The 18,824-nt window shown below is 42.2% G+C and overlaps 1 protein-coding gene across 1 annotated transcript in view; it reads right to left on the bottom strand.

The window, feature by feature from the left end:
- Nucleotides 1-5,212: 5,212 nt before the first annotated feature.
- Nucleotides 5,213-18,824, bottom strand: part of LOC125608722 — a 41,324-nt gene continuing 27,712 nt past the window's right edge. The window contains exon 5 of the mRNA XM_048779204.1: nt 5,213-5,286. Within this exon, the coding sequence (XP_048635161.1) occupies nt 5,213-5,286 (74 nt within the window). The remainder of the gene's footprint in view (nt 5,287-18,824) is intronic.

The raw sequence follows: 18,824 nt of genomic DNA, 5'->3' as shown, positions 1-18,824 counted from the left end.
AAGAAGCAGTAACCTCGGGATGGGGACATTTTGATGCAATTCCAGTTCGAAATTTTCATCAAAAAGTTATCTCATGCCGAAATAAAATCAGTTTTTGGAAGAAGCAAAATCCAATGAACTTTGCTATACTTATTAAAGAGTTAAAACAGAAGATAGACTTGGCACAAGATGATGAAAACTCTACGACTGAAGAATTAGAAGATTTTAGGAGACAATTAATCTTGGCCTTTCGAGAAGAAAACATGTTTTGGGAACAAAAAAGTCGAGACCAGTGGCACAGAGATGGGGACAGAAATACGAAATTTCATCATGCCACCACAAAACAACGAAGAGCCCAAAACAGGATCATCAGTATTAAAGATAAAAATGGGAGGCTGGTAGAGAGTGAAATCGAGGTGGAGAACGTGGCTGTTCAATACTTTCGAGACCTCTTCTCTACCTCTTCGCCGACAGAGCTAGACACCTCGCTTCGATTCATTTCTGGAAAGGTGTCCCATGATGATAATATTTTACTTTTGGAGAAACCTTCGGAACAGGAAATTAGGAGAGCTCTCTTCGACATCAACCCAGATAAAGCTCCCGGACCAGATGGCATGACTAGTAAACTGTTTCAAAAATTCTGGCGCGAGATGCGTCAAGACATTATTAGACTTGTGCAAGACTTCTTTGCGACGGGCAGTTTCGACCCACTATTAAACCAGACAAATATTTGTCTCATTCCTAAGAAGAAGAAACCTCGAGACATGACTGAGTTCAGACCTATTAGTCTTGTAATGTTAGCTACAAGATTATATCTAAGCTACTTTGCAAGAGACTTAAGAGGGTAATCCCGCACTTGATCTCAGAGACGCAATCTGCTTTTGTATCGAAACGTTTGATCACTGATAATATCTTGATAGCACAAGAAAATTTTCACGCCCTACGGACGAACCCAAGATGTAGAGAAGACTTTATGGCTATTAAAACGGATATGAGCAAAGCTTATGACAGAGTGGAATGGAACTTCCTTGCAGCCTTGATGTTAAAGATGGGTTTTGATGAAAGACTGGTTGACCTCATTATGTGTTGTGTCACGTCGGTCACATACCAAATTTTAGTTAATGGGCAACCAAGAGGGCGAATATTACCTAGGAGAGGGTTGAGACAAGGAGATCCTCTCTCTCCCTTTTTGTTCATCATGTGTACGGAGGCCTTGATCTCACTTTTAAACGGAGCTGAAGCAGAAAAAAAGATTGAAGGCCTTCGGGTTGCTAGGGCGAGCCCAAGGATCTCCCATCTTCTATTTGCAGATGACAGTCTCTTCTTCTGTAAGGCGGAAGTAAGCCAATGCAAGGAGATCATAGACATCTTAGACATATATGGGAAGGCATCAGGACAGCGACTAAATGCAACAAAATCCTCGGTCTTTTTTGGAAATAAAGTACATTTGTCTCTGAAGCAAGACATAAAAGAAGCTCTTGGTTTTTTTTCGGAAGGAGGCATGGGGATGTATCTTGGGCTACCCGAGCAAATATGTGGTTCTAAGATGAAAGTGTTCTCTTTTGTACAAGATCGATTAAATGGGCGAGTTAACAATTGGTCATCTAGACTCCTATCCAAAGGGGGGAAAGAGGTCCAGATTAAATCTGTGACTCAATCAGTACCAACCTATGTGATGTCGAGTTATTTGCTTCCACAAGGCATTACTGATAAACTAAGGAGCACAACTTCAAATTTTTGGTGGAGCTCAAAACAAAACAGTAGAGGTTTACATTGGATAGCATGGGACGAGATCTGTACACCCAAAGACTCCGGGGGACTAGGTTTTCGTGATCTTCATGACTTCAATATAGCGCTTCTTGCTAAACAATTATGGAGATTAATTCATTACCCAAATTCTTTATTGGCACGAGTCTTAAAAGGAAGATACTACAACCGCACCTCTCCTTTGGAAGATCGACGAGCATACTCACCATCATATGGATGGCGTAGTATCATGGCAGCAAAACCTCTACTCATTTCCGGATTACGGAAAACTATTGGTACCGGTCGAGATACAAGGGTCTGGAGTGAGGCATGGATTCCAGACTCAATGGCTAGACCACCCAGACCTGCTAGCCATATTGTTTACAGACTACCTCAACTTCTTGTTCAGTCCTTTATTAGGACTGATACCAAGGAGTGGGATATACAACTCTTACGAGATCTTTTCCACCCGGAGGATATTCCGCTGATACTGGGGCTAAAACTATCACACACTTCGGCCCCAGATGGATATGTTTGGCATCATACAAAAACAGGAATCTACTCAGTTAAAACCGGTTACGACCTTCTCCAAGAAACCAAGCAGAGCCTCACACATGAAGGGGCCATAGAACCGAGTATTACGAGCCTTCAGAGCCATGTATGGAAGCTAAAGACCCCGACCAAGATGAAACATTTCCTGTGGCAAGCAATATCGGGATGTGTGGCGACGGCAGAAAGGCTAGCGTATAGACACCTGGGCACCGATAGGAGTTGTCCTAGATGTGCTGACCCAGTGGAGTCGATTAATCATCTTCTTTTTGAATGCCCTCCTGCCCTTCAGGTTTGGGCTTTATCGGACTATCCGTCCCTTCCGGGTTACTTCCCGAGTACATCTACATATCAAAACATGAACTTCCTGTTTTGGAAGAGAAAAGAGGTGGCTCCACTGAGACCACAATTCGATACCTTCCCATGGATCTGTTAGTACATTTGGAAGGGGAGGAACGACAAACTCTTTAATGGGAAAGTCGTTTCCCCGATGGATATTATCCAACATGCGTCTCTTGAGGCGGAATGTTGGAGGAAAGCTAATGAAAAGGAGGAAGTAATTGAGGATCATGACGACTCCTCTACTATAGAGAGAGAGATAGTGCCCCCTTGGATACCCCGAATCCCTACCTGTCAAATTGATGCATCATGGGTCAACAATGGCAGCGTTAGTGGCTTAGGGTGGAGTCTTAAGGATCAGTTGGGCTCGGAACACTTTGGAGTACGGGCGTGTAATAGAAGCCTCTCAGCTTTGCATGCTGAGATGGAAGGTTTACTTTGGGCTATCTCATGTATGAGAACCATGAGGATGCCTTCGATACGGTTCGAGACGGATTGTTCGGACCTTGTGGACATGACTACGAACCCGGTGGAGTGGCCAACTTTTGCGATAGAGATCGAGATGTTCCGGAGATTACAGGAAGACTTCGAAGATGTGAGCGTGTCTCATATTCCTCGGAGTAGGAATGGTCGAGCGGACACGCTAGCGAAAGAAGCAAGAACTAGAGGATATATCTTTTCTCATATAGATCAGACCCGGACAGACGGAGATGCTCTTCGGAGAATCGGCTCGTCTGCCACCACTTGATCTAGTTCATATGGGTAGCCGACAAAAAAAAAAAAAAAAAAAAAAAAAAAAAAAACACTTTTCATAAACAGTAGTACACTTGGTAAAGACAGTTCTACAATGCTTGCCTAAAATGCAAGCTTCACACTCAATATTCTCAAAGGAAACACCTGGCAACATCAGTTTTAAAGCCTTATTATGAGGGTGTCCTAATCTAGCATGCCACAATGCATTTTTACTTAAACTAGAACCAGAAACAGAAGTAAACGAGCAGCTATATCTAGAAACAGGAGTGAGATCTTCAAGTAAATATAGCTCTCCTTTAGTCACTCCCTTTCCAATCATCTTGCTGCTTTTAATATCCTGAAACTTCACATCATTAGGACTGAATATAACATTGCATTGCAAATCAGTAGCACACTTCTTAACAGATAACAATTTGAAGTAAATTCAGGCATATAAAAAGCTTTAGTTTCCTTATCAAACAGTTTAAGACTTCCTATTCCTCTAATAGGAATCTTATCTCCATTAGCAATCATCACATTTCCATTCATTGGTACAATGTTTTTAATCAAGTTAGTGTCACTTATCATATGATGAGATGCACCTGAATCAATCACTAATGGCTTAATGTCATGAGAACTAGCAATATGCGCAAGGATACTAGATGGTTTGAATGCATGATCATTTCTAGCAAAGTTTGCAATCCTAGATTGATTTACCATTTATATCAAGCTCTCATGCATCCTATCAGTTCTAGTTAGATTCTCATAGTTCTCTACCACCCTAGCACCAAAAGAATACCCAAAGGTGTTACCATTCTCCTTGAACAACTTAATGAGAGCATCAAGGTCGGATCTCCTTAGATACTCTTGATCATTGTTCCCACGGTTGCTTGGTGCTCCAGTGTAGGCTACAAGAGACTTCCCATCACCTGCCTCACGCCCATCTATCTCCTTTCCTTTTCTTGTACCAGCTCCACTTGTACCATCCGAGACATTAGCCCTTGCCTCACGATCCTTCATGAACTTAGCCGGCTTGAGATGAGGGTGGAGTATCCAGCATTGACTCTTCTTGTGGCCATGCTTCTTGCAGTGATCACAACTCCCATTGAACCTCCTCTCCTCAAACTTCCCATGCGCAGCCTTGTTTGCTTGTGGAGCTTCACTCCCCTCCTCTTGAGTTGCTTGACTTGCAAGGGAAAGGTCTCCTTTCTTCCCAAACAGCCCAATGGAGCCTTGCTCCTTCTGAATCCGCGCACACACATCCTCAAGGTCAGGTAGAGTATCCTCCCTAAGTAGGTGCTGGATGAGACCGTTGTACGCCGGGTTTAGGTGAGGAGTAGCCCAAATACCTTATCTTGCTCTCTCCTCTTGTTAAGCTCATCAGCATCCATTGTGCTTGGCCTAAGCATCTCCATCTCGGACCAGAGGCTTCTGAATCTTCCTAGATGCTTAGTGAACTCCATGTCTTCTTGTACAAGGTTGTTGATATCTTGCTTCACTTCAAACACTCGGCTTAGGTTTGAAGTGTTGCTATACACCTTCTTCAAGGTATCCCACAGCTCTTTAGCAGACTCACAGTAGCTGTATGCATCTAGAATAGCCGGCTTAAGGGACGCATGAAGCACATACATCACCAACATGTCCTCTTGATGCCACTTCTCTTCTGCCTTGCTTGCGGCTTCATCTTCAGCCTCTCCTTGAGTGATGAGCTTTGGAGCTGCTCCTGGCGTGATGTGCTTCCAAAGCCCCTTGCTTCCCACTGTGGTTCTCACCAACCGAGACCACACCAAGTAGTTGTTTCCCTTGAAACAAACCGCCACCTTCATGTTCATGTTCATCCCACTCTCCATGTTGAATGTAGAACCCTTTAGACTTCAATAACTTTCTCTTGAGGTAACTGTCTTGAGTGAACACTAGCAGCTTCACCTTTTACCCACACAGCTTCAATAACACCTCACACAACCAATAGAACTCAGAAAGACTACCTAGAACCGCTTAAGAACACAAGAACACTAAACTGTTTCTTCAAAGCTTCAATCTTGAATCTTCAAAGAACCCAACGAAACCAAGTTTCCTATCAACCTGGCTCTGATACCATATCACTTTTAGGATTGAGTAGAGTAATCTGAGTAAATAAGAAAGACTAGAAGTGATTTAGAAGAGATTTGAGTATGAAATGAGATTAGGAGTCTAGTATAGAATCATTGAGAGAATAAAGACTAAGAGAGACTCATAACTTGCTTGATCTTATTAATGAGAGAGTTTACACTTATACAGGAAGCTTAAGACACTAGGATTTCGATTACATAAAGTAGAAAGCATGTGAAGTCAATAACCAGCTAAGAGCTCATTTGAATCCTTCCAATGAGAGTCTCCACATGTGTAAAGCATCTTTGAATATGCCTTTACCTTTCCAGCCTATGACAGGCTGTCAGATGCGCATCCCTTATCCTTCTAACGTTCAGCTCAACTTCAGACTCAAGGTAAGTAAGGTAAAGTAACTCCAGCCAGTTTACATTTAACCTTGGCCGAGTTACTTCTTGCGGATGGTCGTTGGTACGGCCTGCGTCCGTACTGCTCGCCCTATCCGTACTGTCTGTCCGTACATGCTCCTTCTCTTACTTGCTTATTAACTCCTCAAGACTTCTACACCATCTCGGACTTCTTCTTCATACTATAGTGCACTCATCTCAACAACAAAGACTATGGATCATGGCCTCTACAATCATCCCACGCCTTGTACTCTCCTTACTGCCTAATCTTGGTCTCTCCCCCTTTCACCTAACCTCTTGTTAGGTTGAAGTGCTCGGACACACCAGATCAGCCTCTTCTTGGAGATACAACTTCTCTTACTGAGTCTTGGCTGCTTCTTCTTCTTATAGAGTCTCCACCTTGTTGCTTGAGCTACATGAGGATGCTTCAGCTACTCTCCAATCACCTCAACACTTGAAGCCGCCTTGGACATTGCTTCTTCATCCTTCATCATACTTCTCAACAGGTTGCTTCCTCTTCTAGAATAACCACCAAGCTCTCTTGGATCATGTAAGCTTCAACACTCCCCCTCAAGCTTGAGACTCTCACAGGAACAAGATTGAATGGATTGCTTCATGATCCTCACACACACACCATTGCAGCCTCTCCTCTGATCTCGCCATCTTTATGGAATGCTTGTGGAAGCTACAGCTATTTCTCCAATCACTTCACACTAGAAGCCGCCTTGATAGAGTTGCCTTCATCTTCTCACAGCCAAGAGTACTCTGTCTTAGTTTGAGTACTCTCTTGAATAGACTCGCCACAGCCTAAGCCCGGATGGCTCCTTCTTCAGATGCTTGCAATGCACTTCTTTGATCGCTTAGAAGCTCACTAAACTCCCCTCCTCAAGCTTGGATTGAGTATAGGTCCAAGCTTGCAAGTGAGCTTCAGTGAGACTTCACACCAGTGGCACATCACCATTTCTTTCTCAACTCTCCATTGCTCCACACAATGGGCAAAGTCTTCCTCTTTCAACTCGGATGGATGCTGAACCAAGAACACCTCTTGTGAACCTGAAACATCACTCAAACTCCAGCAAAGATAAGACACAATAGTATTGAGATCAATCCTTGATTAATCATCAAGTTTGATTCCCAATATCACAAGCATTGCAACAGATTAAACAAGTCATTTTCAAGTTCTAATCTTTGCAAGCAAACTCTCTAAGCACAAGTAAGATCATAACAGATTCAATACAAGCTACTTAGGCAATTTTTTAAAGCTTCTTTACTCAGCATTTAGACATGAATCTAATGCCTCAATGTAAGACAGCCATTTGACAGTATGCACTAACCTTAATCAGTTTTAATTCATGAATGCAACAATACAATCCATCACACATTCATTTATAACTTAGGCTAAGCATTACTATCATCACTTAACATCAGACAATGCATTACTTTCAATCTGTTTTCAGTTCATGAGCTTCAAACAATATCATTTCACATTTAGAGAACTCATTACTTAACAGGAGCAAGCATTTTACTCTTTAAACACTAAACAAGCCTTTAGAGCATCCTGGGACAGATTCAACTAGTTATATTTAGCAATCACACATTATCCTAAGGTTTTTCAATCAATACACATCACAATAACCAGGCACAGTCACAACACAAGCTCAATATCAAGAAGGTTTTAAAGAATCGCTTACACAAGGAACCAGGTTGGATTTAAGAGTCTGGATCGTCACCCAACTCCTTCTCCTTCAGTCCATGGCCTCCTTCTTGTTTCTCACACCCGAAGACCCCTCCTTTCTTCATACTTCAAACCGGCTTCTCTTAGCTTCATCTTTCTTGTATCCGGATGTGATAAGCTCTTGGACAAGGAGCTTTGGCTTGAGGTTCATGACGCCTCTCCATCCTCCTCTGCTTCCAAAGAGACACTCTCCATCAGATAAAGACAGGCACGGTTGAGAGATAAGGAGAACACTCCACGCTTCAAGCTTCTTTCTTCTTCAAGAACTGAACTCGGCTGGTAATGTCTTCAAGGGTTTGGTTTGAGCTGAGATGAGAGCTGTGGATTTGCGGAAGCTCAGCTCAGGTTCTGATGAACCTGGCTCTGATACCATATGAGATTTGAGAGCTCTGGCTGTGTATGTGTATGAAAAGCCATTAAAGGCAAAGATAAGGTCTTGAACTAGTTGAATAAGAGGTCTGATGAAACTAGTATGAACTTGAATCAGAAATAAGTAGACTTAGAGAGATTAAGAGATTAGAGACTAAGAAAGGGGTAGATTAAGGGAATCTGACCAAGAACACACTTTTATAATTATGAAGGAGATGGGGAAATCCCCCATACTCTCTTAAGAGAGTTACAAACGCCCATGAGGGTCTTTATATATGTTTTACACTCTTGCAAACTCATAAACCTATATCTAATGGATAGAAATAACTTAAGAGGAATGGATGGTGAGGATGAGTTGGTCTTGTTCTAATCTGAGTGATGTGTGCTGATTGGATAAGCTAAGCTGGCTCACTTTAATTCAAACAAGGGCTGTGCTTTGATTGGTTCTTCTTAGGCTCCTTTGTATCTGTCCACAGATCAGTCTAGGTTCATGGTCGTGGCTGCCTTCCTCTTTACAGCTCCAGCCAGCCTGTCCATGCCCCAAAGTAACCAATCAGCTCCACACAGCATCTTCTTGATGCTTTCTTGATTCCCTTTGACTAGATTCAAACCTTGGTGCCTTATCCATACACTATGCACTCTTAACATCCTGAATAGTGACCCAAAAAGTGAATAGTCAACCTGAATAGTGACTAGTGTTTCACTATTCATTTTTACACCAACTTGCCCAAACTTCTCCAATCTTACTGTGGTAACTCTCCAAAGTTACTGTGGTAACTCTCTAAAGTTACTGTGGTAACTTTGGAGTTACTGTCTGACCCAAATCTTCTCTAAATGGTGTCTAAGTCCCTCCTGGACTTAAACCCTATCTTTGCACACTCATCAGACCACTTCTGAAGCCTTAAGACTCTCCCAAAGCCTTAACATACAATCTCTGAAGATCTTGCCATGTCTTTGCACAAGCACCAACTCAACTCATCACCTTTGCTTCTCCACTTCTTCTCTTCAAGTTAACAATGATAAGTGATGAAAACTTGATTAAGGATATATAGAACCTACTCATGGGCATGTGATGATAGCAAATGGGGATAAGATACCTATTAAGGGAATAGGAAAGCTTAAGTTGTTTAACAAAGAATCTAGAGCTTTTTACATGCCTGAATTCACATCAAACCTATTATCTGTGAAGAAATGTACTAATGATTTACAATGCAATGTTATCTTTAGTCCTAATGATGTGAAGTTTCAGGATATTGAGAGCAGCAGATTGATTGGGAAAGGGGTGACTACAGGAGATCTCTATATGCTTGAAGAACTCACTTCTGTTCCTGATTATAGTTGCTCGTTTACTTCTGCTTCTTTGTTGAATAAAAATGCATTGTGGCATGCTAGAGTAGGACACCCTCATGTTAAAGCATTGAACTTAATGGTACCAGGTGTTGTGTTTGAGAACAAAGATTGTGAAGCTTGCATTTTAGGCAAGCATTGTAGAACTGTGTTTCAAAAGTCTACTACTGTTTATGACAATTGTGTTGAGATGAGTTGAGTATATGTGGAGCAAGTGAGGAGTTGAGACTAAGGAGATGAGTTGAAGCTTGGGAAGGTTTGGGTAAGGTCCGTACTGTCCGTACATGACCGTACCATCCGTACACATGGAGATGGGTAAAACCTTGACAAGAGTAAAGAAGTTACTTGGGGTAACTTATGGGAAGGGAAGGAACTTACCTGGATGGATCAAACCGTTGAGGGATAAGGAAGAGCGCGCCTTGACAGGCTGGAACAGCTGGAAAGGCAAGAGCATCTCGGTCCAAGATGCTAGATACTCCGCGCATGTGGAGAAGCTAATTGGCTTGTTCAAATGAGCTTATCCTTTCCATATTGACCTCACATGCTTTAGTCTTCTCTTGATTTCGAAAACCCTTGTATGCTCACACTATATATTGTAACTCATGTCCTTAATGAAAGATTAGACAGTTCTAAACAATCTTTCTCTTTACTCATTTCATTATGATTCTCCATTAGTCTCTAAGTAGTCTCTTAATCTCTTATTCTCCTTCTCTAACCCTTTCTAAACTCAGATTATCTTTTACATTCCTAAAAAGTCATATGGTATCACAGCCAGGTTGATTACAATCTGATTTCATGAGTGATTCTCTTAAGGATTCAAGTTTGAAACTTTAAGAGAACAAGTGAGTGTGTTTGAGAGTTTCTTTAGAGTTCAAAAGCTCAAGGTGTTTTGTGTGTGTCTTGGTGATCCGTGGGAGGTTCATTTGAAGACTCAAGAGTGAATCTGTGTTCTAGAGAGCAGTGTGGGTTCTCAGTACAAGATCTAACCGATTGTTCAAGCTGTAGACGTCAAGCTGTTCAAGATCGAGAGTGGTATGAAGATGAAGGTCGCGGTGACATTCAAAGGAAGCAACTACCTAGTCTGGTCTAGGATGGTGAAGGCTGCTGTGGGAAGCAAGGGTTTGTGGAAGCATATCACATCTGGTGAGGCTCCAATGGCGATTACTCAGGAGGGTGACAAGGAGAGCCCCGCGGAGAGTGTTGTAGAGAAGTGGCAACAAGAAGACATGATGGTGATGTCAGTCCTTCATGCCTCTTTGGAGCCGGCTATCTTAGATGCTTATAGCTACTGTGAGACAGCCAAGGAGCTGTGGGATACTCTGAAGAAAGTGTATGGAAACACTTCTAACCTGAACCGAGTGTTTGAAGTCAAGAAGGCAATCAATGGGTTAACTCAACATGACATGGAGTTCACTAAGCACTTGGGGTGGTTCAGGTCTCTTTGGTCTGAGTTGGAGATGCTGAGGCCAAGCACGGTTGATCCAGAGCTTCTAAATGAGAGGCGTGAGCAAGACAAGGTGTTTGGGTTGCTGCTCACATTGAATGCAAGTTACAATGGTCTCATCCAGCACATGCTAAGGTCCGAGAAGCTGCCTGATCTTGAGGAGGTGTGTGCTCAGATACAGAAGGAGCAGGGCTCAATGGGTTTGTTTGGAGGCAAGGGTGACTTATCTCTTGCAAATGCTGCCCAATCTGACCGAGAAGAGACTCCACAAGCCAACAAAGCTGGTTACAACAAGTATGAGGATAGGAAGTTCAATGGGAATTGTGATCATTGCAAGAAGCATGGACACAAGAAGAGTCAGTGCTGGATACTCCATCCCCACTTGAAGCCGGCTAAGTTCATGAAGGAGAGAGAGGCAAAAGCTCACATGACTGAAGGATCAAGCGGAGCAGGGCCATCTAACCGAGGAACTGAAGTGGAGAACCGTGAGGGAGATGGAAAGGCTTTGGTGACCTATACTGGAGCTATCAACCCCCGAGGCAATGATCAAGACTTCATCAGGAGATCCGAGATGGATGCACTCATCAAAATGCTCAAGGATAATGGTAACATTCATGGGTATTCATTTGGTGCTTCTATGATTGCTAGAACTATAGAAATGACTCCTAATGTGGCTGAGATTGCTAGGATTGATAGTAAGACTGGAATTGAGCATTTCATTGATAGAAATGGTAGGATGAATGCATATAGATCACAAATTAGTATCTGCCAAAGTGCTAGCAATACATCCAAACCATTGATTATAGATTATGGTGCATCTCATCATATGATTAGTGACACCAACCTGATTAAGGATATAGAACCTACTAATGGATGTGTGATGATTGCAAATGGAGATAAGATACCTATTAAGGGAATAGGAAACTTAAAGCTATTTGATAAGAACACTAGAGCATTTTATATTCCGGAATTCACATCAAACCTACTGTCAGTTAAGAAATGCACTACTGATTTGAATTGCAATGTTATATTCAGTCCTAATGATGTGAAGTTTCAGGATATTGAGAGCAGCCAATTGATTGGAAAAGGAGTTACAAAGGGGGACTTATACATGCTTGAGAAGCTTGATCCTGTTTCCAATTATAATTGCTCATTTACTTCTGCTTCTAGTTTGAATAAAAATGCATTGTGGCATGCTAGACTAGGACATCCCCATGAGAAGGCTTTAAACTTGATGTTACCAGGTGTTGTTTTTGAAAATAATAAGTGTGAGGCTTGCATTTTAGGCAAGCATTGTAAGAATGTGTTTCCAAGAACATCTACTGTTTATGAAAATTGTTTTGATTTGATTCATACTGATGTGTGTACTGCACCTAGCTTATCTAGAGATAATCATAAGTATTTTGTCACATTCATTGATGAAAAATCTAAATACACCTGGTTAACACTAATTCCATCAAAAGATAGGGTGATAGATGCATTTAAGAACTTTCAAGCTTATGTGACTAACCATTATCATGCTAAGATTAAAATTTTGAGATCAGATAATGGAGGAGAGTACACAAGCTATGCGTTCAAGAGTCATCTAGATCATCATGGAATCCTTCATCAAACAAGCTGTCCCTACACACCACAACAGAATGGTGTAGCTGAGAGAAAGAACAGGCACTTGATGGAGGTGGCTCGGTCACTGATGTTCCAAGCCAATGTACCTAAGAGATTCTGGAGTGATGTTGTATCCACTGCTTGCTACCTAATCAACCGGATGCCTACAAAGGTGTTGAAGGATCAAACACCATTTGAAGTTCTAAACAAGCGCAAGCCATCCTTGGAATACATGAGAGTGTTTGGATGCTTATGCTATGTTTTAGTACCAGGAGAGTTGAGGAACAAGCTAGAAGCAAGAAGCAGAAAGGCAATGTTCATTGGCTACTCAACAACTCAAAAAGGATATAAGTGTTATGATCCAGAAGCTAGAAGGGTGCTTGTATCTAGAGATGTGAAGTTTATTGAAGAAAGGGGATACTATGAGGAGAAGAATCAAGAAGATTTGAAGGATCTCACATCAGATAAGGCTGGAGTCTTAAGGATCATTTTGGAAGGTCTCGGTATCAAGATGAACCAGGATCAGTCCACAAGAAGTGGAAGCCAAGGAGAGAGCTCAACTGAACCAAGTAGAGCTGCTCAAACACCTCACCTTGATCATGAAGGGGGAAGTGAACCTGAAACTCAAGAAAATGGCCAAGAAGGAGTCGGCTTGAGTGAGGAAGGAGAAGAGTTCAACTCAGGTTCTCATCATCAAGGTGAGCAAGACAAAGGAGATGAAGAACATCAGAGTGAAGCACAAGAACCGCATACACAAGCTGAGCCGGTTCAAGAGCAAGAACAACCAGTATTGAGGAGAAGCACAAGGCTGAGAAAGGATCCTTCCTCTTGGGTAAACACGCGAGTGTACTACAATGCCCAAGCTGTGGAGCATCCTTCTCAAGTTGTGTGTTCCTTTGCTCAATACCCTGAAGAACATTGTGCCTTCATGGTTAACTTGGATGAGAACTACATCCCAAGAAGCTATGAAGAGGCAATCATGGATAAAGAATGGAAGGAGTCAGTTGGAGCTGAGGCATGAGCTATGATCAAGAATGATACATGGTATGAGAGTGAGTTACCAAGGGGGAAGAAGGCCGTGACTAGTAGATGGATATTCACAATCAAGTATAAGGCTGATGGAAAGATTGAGAGGAAGAAGTCAAGGCTAGTTGCAAGAGGTTTCACTCAAACATATGGAGAAGATTACATAGAAACCTTTGCACCAGTAGCTAAACTACACACAATCCGGATTGTGTTAAGCTTGGTTGTGAATCTTGGATGGCGGTTATGGCAAATGGATGTGAAGAATGCCTTCCTACAAGGTGAACTTGAGGATGAAGTGTATATGCATCCACCTCCAGGCCTTGAACACTTAGTGAAGAGAGGGAATGTGTTGAGAGTGAAGAAAGCTATCTATGGGCTGAAGCAATCACCAAGAGCTTGGTACAACAAGCTGAGCACTACTCTCAATGGCCGAGGCTTCAAGAAGTCTGAACTAGATCACACTCTCTTCACACTCACGACTCCCTCAGGTATGATTGCACTCCTTGTTTATGTTGATGATATCATTATCACAGGAAGTGATAAGGAAGGTATCATAGCAACCAAGGAGTTCCTTAAATCCATGTTTGAGATTAAAGACTTGGGAGAAATGAAATACTTTCTTGGAATTGAGATATGTAGATCCAAGGAAGGTTTGTTCATGTCCCAAAGGAAGTATACACTTGATCTTTTGAAAGGTGCAGGTGCTTATGGAGGCAAGACAGCAAGGATGCCTATGGAGGCTGGCTACAAAGTCCCACGAGAGGGGGAGATTGAAGACAGAAAAACCTTATCAGGATCCTAAACTCTATAGAAAACTAGTTGGCAAATTGATTTACCTTACCATAACTAGACCTGACATTTGTTTTGCTGTGAATCAGGTGAGTCAACACATGCAAGTGCCTAAGGAGCATCACTGGCGCATGGTGGAGAGAATCTTGATGTATCTCAACGGCTCACCTGATCAAGGAGTATGGATGGGTTGCAATGGGAGCACTAAAGTGGTTGAATACTGTGATGCGGATTGGGCTGGTGATAGAGCAGACAGGAGATCAACCACAGGCTATTGCGCATTCATTGGAGGCAACTTGGTCACTTGGAAGAGTAAGAAGCAGAAGGTGGTGTCTTGCTCAAGTGCAGAAGCTGAGTATAGAGCTATGCTGAAGCTTACCAACGAGCTGGTGTGGATCAAAGGTATCTTGAAGCATTTGGAGATTGATCAAGCCACGCCAATGACAATGCATTGTGATAACCAACCTGCCATCCACATTTCCTCCAACTCGGTGTTCCATGAGAGAACCAAGCACATTGAAGTTGATTGCCACAAGGTGAGGCAGATGATCATCCTAGGAGTCATCTTGCCATGCTACACAAGAAGTGAAGATCAGTTGGCTGATGTGTTCACCAAGGCTGCAAGACAAAAGACAATGGAGTCCATTCACATCAGGTTGGGCCTCATTGATCTTGGGAAGAGATGGAGCTGATCCCCTTTGGCTGTGAGGTCTTTACTCTTTTTCCCTCATCAAGGTTTTATCCCAATGGGTTTTCCTTGGTGAGGTTTTTAATGAGGAAGATCTCATGGCTGTCCAAGCTTAGACTTTCACAAATCTAAGGTTGAGGGGGAGTGTTGAGATGAGTTGAGTATATGTGGAGCAAGTGAGGAGTTGAGACTAAGGAGATGAGTTGAAGCTTGGGAAGGTTTGGGTAAGGTCCGTACTGTCCGTACATGACCGTACCATCCGTACACATGGAGATGGGTAAAACCTTGACAAGAGTAAAGAAGTTACTTGGGGTAACTTATGGGAAGGGAAGGAACTTACCTGGATGGATCAGACCGTTGAGGGATAAGGAAGAGCGCGCCTTGACAGGCTGGAACAGCTGGAAAGGCAAGAGCATCTCGGTCCAAGATGCTAGATACTCCGCGCATGTGGAGAAGCTAATTGGCTTGTTCAAATGAGCTTATCCTTTCCATATTGACCTCACATGCTTTAGTCTTCTCTTGATTTCGAAAACCCTTGTATGCTCACACTATATATTGTTACTCATGTCCTTAATGAAAGATTAGACAGTTCTAAACAATCTTTCTCTTTACTCATTTCATTATGATTCTCCATTAGTCTCTAAGTAGTCTCTTAATCTCTTATTCTCCTTCTCTAATCCTTTCTAAACTCAGATTCTCTTTTACATTCCTAAAAAGTCATAAATTGCTTTGATCTAATTCATTCAGATGTGTGGACTGCCCCTTGCTTATCTACAGATAGTTATAAGTATTTTGTCACATTCATTGATGAAAAATCCAAATACACCTGGTTAACCTTAATTCAGACCAAAGATAGGGTGCTTGATGCATTTAGGAACTTTCAAACTTATGTGACTAACTATTATCATGCTAAGATTAAAATTTTCAGATCAGATAATGGAGGGTAGTACACAAGCCATGCATTCAAGCAACACTTATCACAACATGGGATCCTACATCAGACAAGCTGTCCGTATACTCCACAGCAAAATGGAGTGGCTGAGAGGAAGAATAGGCACCTCATGGAAGTGGCAAGGTCACTTATGTTTCAGAGTAATGTGCCAAAGAGATTTTGGAGTGATGCGGTTGCTACTGCTTGCTACTTGATAAACAGAACTCCAACCAAGATTCTGAATGAGAAGGCTCCATTTGAAGTTCTAAACAAGTACAAGCCAGTTCTTGATTACTTGAAGGTCTTTGGATGTCTATGCTTTGTGCTCAAACCAGGAGAGATGCGCAACAAGCTAGAAGCAAGGAGTACTAAGGCTGTGTTCATAGGATACTCAGCTACACAGAAAGGATACAAATGCTATGATCCTATAGCAAGGAGAGTACTTGTATCTAGAGATGTGAAGTTCTTGGAAGATAGAGGATACTATGAAGAAAAGAATCAAGATGATCTGAAGGACTTAACATCAGACAAGGCTACAACCTTGCGGATCATCCTTGAAGGTCTTGGAATCAGTACATCCCAGGATCCGAGAGATCACGCAACTACACCTCCTGAAGTTGGTTCACCATCACACCTTGATCATGAGGGAGGAGAGGAGCATGAGGAGCCTATGCAAGAGGCTAACCAAGATGAAGGAGGAGTAGAAAATGAAGGAGAAGAGAGCATAGGCTCTGATGGTCATGGGCATGATCATGGTGTGATACAAACACCTTCTTCTCAAGATGAAGTGGTAGAAGAACAACAGGAAGAAGAACCGGTTGTGCAGCCACTAAGAAGGAGTACAAGGATAAGGAAGGATCCTTCTAGCTGGGTAAACACGAGAGTGTACTACAATGCCCAAGCTGTGGAGCATCCTTCTCAAGCCGTGTGCTCCTTTGCTCAATATCCAGAAGCACATTGCGCTTTCATGGTAAACTTGGATGAGAATCACATCCCAAGAAGCTATGAAGAGGCAATGGAGGATAAGGAATGGAAGGAATCAGTAGGAGCTGAGCCAGGAGCTATGATAAAGAATGATACATGGTATGAGAGTGAACTACCAAAAGGGAAGAAGGCAGTGTCTAGTAGATGGATCTTCACAATCAAATACAAGGCTGATGGGAAGATTGAGAGGAAGAAGACTAGATTAGTAGCAAGAGGGTTCACTCAGACATTCGGGGAGGATTATATTGAGACATTTGCCCCTGTAGCTAAGCTACATACCATTAGGATTGTTCTAAGCTTGGCGGTTAATCTTGGATGGGAATTGTGGCAAATGGATGTAAAGAATGCATTCTTACAAGAAGAGCTTGAGGATGAAGTCTACATGTATCCTCCACTGGGTCTAGAACATCTAGTGAAGAAAGGGAATGTACTGAGGTTAAAGAAGGTTATCTATGGCTTGAAGCAATCACCAAGAGCGTGGTACAACAAGTTGAGCACAACTTTGAATGGTCGTGGCTTCAAGAATTCAGAGTTGGATCATACACTCTTCACCCTCACTACACCCTCAGGTATGGTCTCTCCTTGTGTATGTGGATGATATCATTATCACGGGGAGTGATAAGGAAGGTATCAAAGCAACCAAGGAGTTTCTCAAATCCATGTTTGAAATCAAAGATTTGGGAGAAATGAAATACTTTCTTGGGATTGAGATTTGTAGATCCAAGGAAGGGTTATTCATGTCCCAAAGGAATTATACACTTAATGAGATCCTAGGACTCTTCTCTGGATGGATATGGATAGATCCGTGCATAAACGAATCAGAGACTCAAGTTTATCAAGGTTGTGGATCGAATGGTGACACAAGAGGCTGCGGAAAGGCTTCTTGATACTCCTAGACAATAGATTGGATATGACACACCAAACTAAGGTCCTTAGACACTGGATATTACACACCAGCAGACTGGATATTACACACCAGACACTCACGACAAAGACAAGAGAGAAGAGAAAACCCAAAGGTTTAAAGCAAAAGAAAACTTGATAAACATTAGGGTTTGCGGCTACACATATTTATAGGCTGAGACTTGTACAGACACAAGCTCATTAAAGGAACAGGCTCCTTATGTGTTTAATAGAAATAAAAACAAAGTTTAAAAGCAAAGAAATGAAAACCATAATCTAAAATAACATAAGATAGTTATGCATCCGAAATGCACCCATGATACATCAACTAGGAATGTGTAAGTGAACTTGATACCTCATTAAAAACCTTGATTAGAAAACCCAATGGGACAAAACTAATCAAGGGAAAAAGAGTACACCAAGTCACTTGCCTAGATGATGATCAGCTTGATGGTAAGATCACTTGAATGGTGATAAGTGTGTCTTGGTGGATCAAGCTTCTACCAAGACAGTGTTCTTGCTCCTTAGAGATCTTCAGTATGTTTCCAACAGCTTCCTTGAGTCTTCTTGTCATTGCACGAGTTATAGGGCCTGTGGGAATGGCTAAGACATCTTCTTCTTCAGCTGGTGTATCTTCAGTCTCTCCATCTTCATCTTTATCAACTAGCTGGTCCATGATCAGATCATCCCCTCCCACTTGAAAATGATTTGTCCTCAAATCTGGCTCATCTGCAATAAAAGGGATCAAGTCAGTAACATTGAAGCTATTACTCACATCATACTTACCTCGCAAATCCAGCTTGTAGGCATTGTTGCTGATCTTCCTTATGACCTCAAAAGGTCCATCAATCCGTGGCATTAGCTTGGACTTCCTCTCATTGGGAAACCTCTCTTTCCTTAGGTGAATCCAGACCTGATCACCCACTTCAAAAACCATCTCACGCCTCCCTTTGTTAGCATGCTTGACATACTGCTTGGTTTTCGCCTCAATGTTGAGCCTTGCCTGCTCGTGGAGTTGCTTCACCATCTCTGCCTTCTTTTTGCCATCAAAACTGACCCTTTCACACTCAGGTAAAGGTATTAAATCCAAAGGAGAGTTGGGATTGAACCCATAAACAATTTCAAAAGGAGAAAACTTAGAAGTAGAATGCACAGCATGATTGTAT

This window comes from Brassica napus, chromosome A1, assembly GCF_020379485.1.
Source record: "Brassica napus cultivar Da-Ae chromosome A1, Da-Ae, whole genome shotgun sequence".
NCBI classification, from domain to species: Eukaryota; Viridiplantae; Streptophyta; class Magnoliopsida; order Brassicales; family Brassicaceae; genus Brassica; species Brassica napus.
Note: the sequence above shows the minus strand (reverse complement) of the source record. Positions and strands in the feature narration are given on the sequence as shown.